Source organism: Pteropus alecto, unplaced genomic scaffold, assembly GCF_000325575.1.
Source record: "Pteropus alecto unplaced genomic scaffold, ASM32557v1 scaffold700, whole genome shotgun sequence".
Classification (NCBI taxonomy): Eukaryota; Metazoa; Chordata; class Mammalia; order Chiroptera; family Pteropodidae; genus Pteropus; species Pteropus alecto.
In genome coordinates this window covers 383,649-387,906 of record NW_006429611.1, presented here as the reverse complement: position 1 = coordinate 387,906, position 4,258 = coordinate 383,649, and the positions used below count along the sequence as shown (strand labels likewise).

General features: G+C 64.6%; 1 protein-coding gene across 1 annotated transcript in view; it reads left to right on the top strand.

The window, feature by feature from the left end:
- MXRA8 (matrix remodeling associated 8) overlaps nt 1–1,867 on the top strand; it is a 4,249-nt gene extending 2,382 nt beyond the window's left edge. The window contains exons 5-9 of the mRNA XM_025047911.1: nt 196–381; nt 506–545; nt 622–698; nt 801–881; nt 1,059–1,867. Coding sequence (XP_024903679.1) covers nt 196–381; nt 506–545; nt 622–698; nt 801–881; nt 1,059–1,195 — 521 coding nt within the window. The 3' untranslated portion in view covers nt 1,196–1,867. The remainder of the gene's footprint in view (nt 1–195; nt 382–505; nt 546–621; nt 699–800; nt 882–1,058) is intronic.
- The last annotated feature ends 2,391 nt before the right edge of the window (nt 1,868–4,258 follow it).

The window sequence follows — 4,258 nt, the reverse complement described above, 5'->3', positions numbered from 1 at the left end:
GCCCCAGGTGCAGAAGGCCGCCCCGGGCGTCCGGGAACGTTCAGGGCTGGGACGAGCGAGGCACGTCTAGCGGGCACCAGCCCGGTCCCTCCCTGTCCCACCGAAGGGGCACAGGCGTTAGAAGGGCGGCCCGACCCTCCCCGCCCCACGCAGTGCAGCAGGGCTGGCCTTGCTGGGCCACGCTGCACGCCCCCTGACACCGCACCCACATGGCCCCCGCAGACCCTACTCTGGCGCGCGGCCGCAGCGTCATCAACGTCATCGTCCCCGAGGGCCGGGCCCACTTCTTCCAGCAGCTGGGCTACGTGCTGGCCACTCTGCTGCTCTTCATCCTGCTGCTCATCACCGTCGTCCTGGCCACGCGTCAGCGCCGACGCGGAGGTGAGCGGGGCAGGGGCGGGGCTCGGCTCGCTGCGCCTGCGCAGGTGCTCGCTGGGGAGGGTTTCTCAGGGCAGGGCGCGGGGCAGGAGGCGAGCCAGCCTTCAACGCCAGTCTCCCTCCGCAGGCTACGAATACTCGGACAAGAAATCGTGGAAGTCAAAAGGGTGAGTGCCCCCTCCTGGCTGTCCTAGGGGGCCAGGCCCTGCCCAGCTGCCCTAACCTCCACCCACCCAACTCCAGGAAGGACGTGAACGTGGCAGAGTTTGCTGTGGTCACAGGGGACCAAGCTTTTTACAGGAGTGAAGACATCCAATTAGGTAAGGGGCCCGAGGACCCCAAGGCAGGGAGCGAGGCTGCGAGGCCCTGGCTGGGGGAGGCCCATCTCTGGGGGGCCTCACTCTGCTCTCCCCATGCCCCAGATTACAAAAACAACATCCTGAAGGAGAGGGCCGGGCTGGCTCACAGCTCTCCGCCCGCCAAGAGCGTTGACTTGGACAAAGGTGAGTAGCTGGGAAGGACCACCTCCGTCCCTCAGACCTGGGTCTGTGTCCCGCCCTGCCCACTCTCAGCAGGTTCCAGCCTGACCCCACGGGCAGGAGTCCCCTGCCACCTCCGTGACCCAGAAATCCCTGGGCAGTCTTGCTGGGGGTGTCTGCCCACTATCCCCCCTGCGACAGGGGCAGAGGGCAGCCACCACCTGTCCCCTGGCTTCCAGACTTCAGGAAGGAGTACTGCAAATAAGGTGACCTGGGCTCCTGGCTGGCCAGCAGCTCCGTTGACTTGTCCCCGTCTGTCTTGGAGCACGCCTTCCTGACTGGCCCCCCTTCCGGCGGCTGGTCCCGTCGTCCTGGAGCTTGGCCTGGACTGGCGCACCGTGAGGCTACCTCCAGACCCCTCCTCCTCCAGGCAGCAGTGGGCTCCTGGGACCCTGCCCGCGCTGTGGCTGTACCCCCTCAGCAGCTCTTTGCAGGCACTCACTGCGGGTCATGCCCTGTGGGGGGAGTCTTGCCTGTGCAGGGGTGCCAGGAAGACCCCCTTGGAGCTGAGGTCAGCCTCAGAGGCAGCACTCGGCCCCCTTCACCCCTTCCTGGGGGGAGCTGCCTGCTGGTCCACGACTGCAGGGCTGTCCTTCCCCAGCCGGGCTGCCACGGGCCCTGCACGGGAACTGAGGGCTGCACACCCCAGGCCCTGGGTCAGTGCCCCTCTGTGCCCTGGCCTGCCACCTGGAGCCTTGTCCCTGCTTCTCAGCCTGCCCCAGCTTCTTCCCAACAAACTGCATTGACAGTCACTGGGCTCCATGTGACTTTTGGCTCCTCCCTGGGCTGGAGTCTGGGGCTGCGGCATCATTTGGCTTCTGTTTTGTCTGAGGACAGGGGAGCGCTGAAAATGGTTCCAGGGTGGCCCATATGGCCACTCCCGACACCCCACATTTGCTCCTCCTGGTCAGTTGCTGCCAACACAATAAAGACCATATCTGATTTTTAGACTCGGCCCCAGGCATGCTCTGCGGCCCTCCTCCGTCACCCAGGTGCAGAGCCTGGGCCTGGAGCCCCACGCACTTTCTTTCACGTCTCCCCCCCGCCCCCGCCCCGCGTCATTGCCCATTCCTCTGAGTGGCAGGTCTGGGTGCGGGTGTCCTTGGAAGAGTGACCTCAAAGCCAGTCTACAGCACTTACTCTTGGTTGTGGTTTCTGGTCCTCTCCTGAGGGTTTATTTGGGGAGGGGGAGCATGTTGGTGGACGAGGGGATGGAGGGGGGTCGGTGTTGGTTCAGCCTCTGAGAAGCAGATGCCAAAGTGAGGCTGGATGTGTGAGGATACGGGGGAGGGGCAGGCGGCTGGCGTGGCACTCTGATGGACAGGGGAGGGGAGGAGCCTCTGTGCTTCCTCTTCCCTGACCCCATCCTTCCAAGCCCTCCCAGGACAGCAGGGAGTTGCGGGGGGGGATGACTATCACCCTGTGTTGGAAACCGCCAAGCTGGTGTGAGGAGCCACACATGTCAGCGCCCCAGCGCCCTCTCTGGGGAAATGGAAACCCCGGGCCCATTTTCATGAAGGCGCAGTGTCAGTAAACTCATGGAACAAAACAACAGGATTTATTACGTGGCGGACCCCAGAAGCGGGGGTGGGTGAGCAGGGGGAAGGGCAGCCCTCAGGCCCAGGTCATGAGCCAGCAGGAGACAGAGCAGGGTAGCAGCACCTATTACTTCTAAGGGTTGGGGCGGCCGTCACTAATTCTTCACGGGCTCACCTCTGAGTGGTGATTTTAAAAGGTGCCCAGGAGAAGCCAGGCAGGAGCTTGGGTGGGAATCCTAAGCTCGGGTCCTTATGTGAGTCCAGACTAGTGTGAGCAGGGTTGTTGCATTGAGATGCTGTTTTCTCACCTCCTGCCATGAGGATCAGCCGTGGCAAAGGCAGGGACGGAGGATGCTCCAGGAGCTGTGGCCTGAGCATGCACCTCCCTCCCAGCCCAGGGGCCCCTGACCCCACAGTGGCCACCACTGTCACTGGACGAGGCCCCTCCTGTAAGCGTTCAGGCTCTGGCCACCCACTCACCCCTCCCTGCAGAGCCCGGGCCTGACCACGGCTGTGCCAGCTGGACTGGCTACCAGCTTCTCTCTCGTGCTGTCAGGTGGGAGAGAAGCTCCGGGGCTGGCATAGAGCTGGGGCATCAGACCCTCTGCATCTGTGACCAGCAGCCATTGTGTCTGGGGGCGGGATGCTGTCACCTGGGAGCTCTCAGGGCAGGCACTGTCTTCCTGCTCCCTTGGGCAGATAGCAGAGAGCATGGCAAACCCTCGCTCTGCGGCCAGCCTGCCCGGCTTCCTCCGATTACCTCTGGGGAAACTCGACTGAAGAGACAAGGCCTAGGGTTTGCAGAGTGGGTGTCAGCTTCACAGCCCTGCCCACTCTTCCCGTCAGAGCCAGGGGAATGGAGGTCAGGACCCCTGGCCCAGGCTGACCCGGGGGTGGTCCCCAGACTGGGCTCATAGGTCCAAACTCTGGTTCCTCTGGTCAGTGGTGGACTGGTGGGGTCTTTCCCTGTGCTGGCCCGCTGCCCGAGGATGGTCATGACCAGGCAGATGGGCCAGTTCCAGGCTCCCGCCAGCTTCAAGGGTCGTGGGCACAGCACACCCTATCCCCATCACTCTCGGTCTCATCCTAGGGCCATTCTGGCCAGCTTGGAACTCCCTCTAGTGGCCTCAAGTCTTCCTCCTGGGGTGGGGGAGAGGGAAAGCCCCTCACCCCAGTGGGAGCAGCATCGGGCTGGACCCTTCACAGCTGGAGGGGCGCTTCTCCGGGTCTCCCTTGACCCACGGAGGACCCCACGGAGGCTGGTTCATTGACAGGAAGGGCGGGGGACTCCCTTCACCTACTGCCAGCAGCACCCGTGCCTGGGCACATCTGTGCACACATGCGTACGCACAGCTGCTGTGCCGACCCCCGCTGTCGCCTTGGCATCACGTACAGGTGTGAGCACCTGCACTCCCCAATCCACTCCGCATTCATTTGGCCGGGGTTTCTCGGAGGCCCCGTGGGTTCCGACAGAGGGCGCGCGAGGTTGCAGCTGGCACCGCGGCGCAAAGCGACTGGGTGTCCTGGGCTCCCGGCGCCGACTCAAGTGTCTCCAGCTTTCGCCAATGCCCCCAGCAGCCCGAGGATGTGACCAGGGAGCCTCCGGACTCTGAGCGCCCACGGACCCGGGAGTCCCTGCGCGGGGCAGAGGACCGGAACCCCGCTGAGAGACACTCCCCGGGGCGGGGCCCGGGGCGGGGGCTGTCTCCCTTCTGATAGCTGGGGGCGCGACGTACAGGTGGGTCCTCACCCACTTCCTGCCCCGGGAGGCGCGCCCACGTCCGTCCACCCGCCGACCGCCAG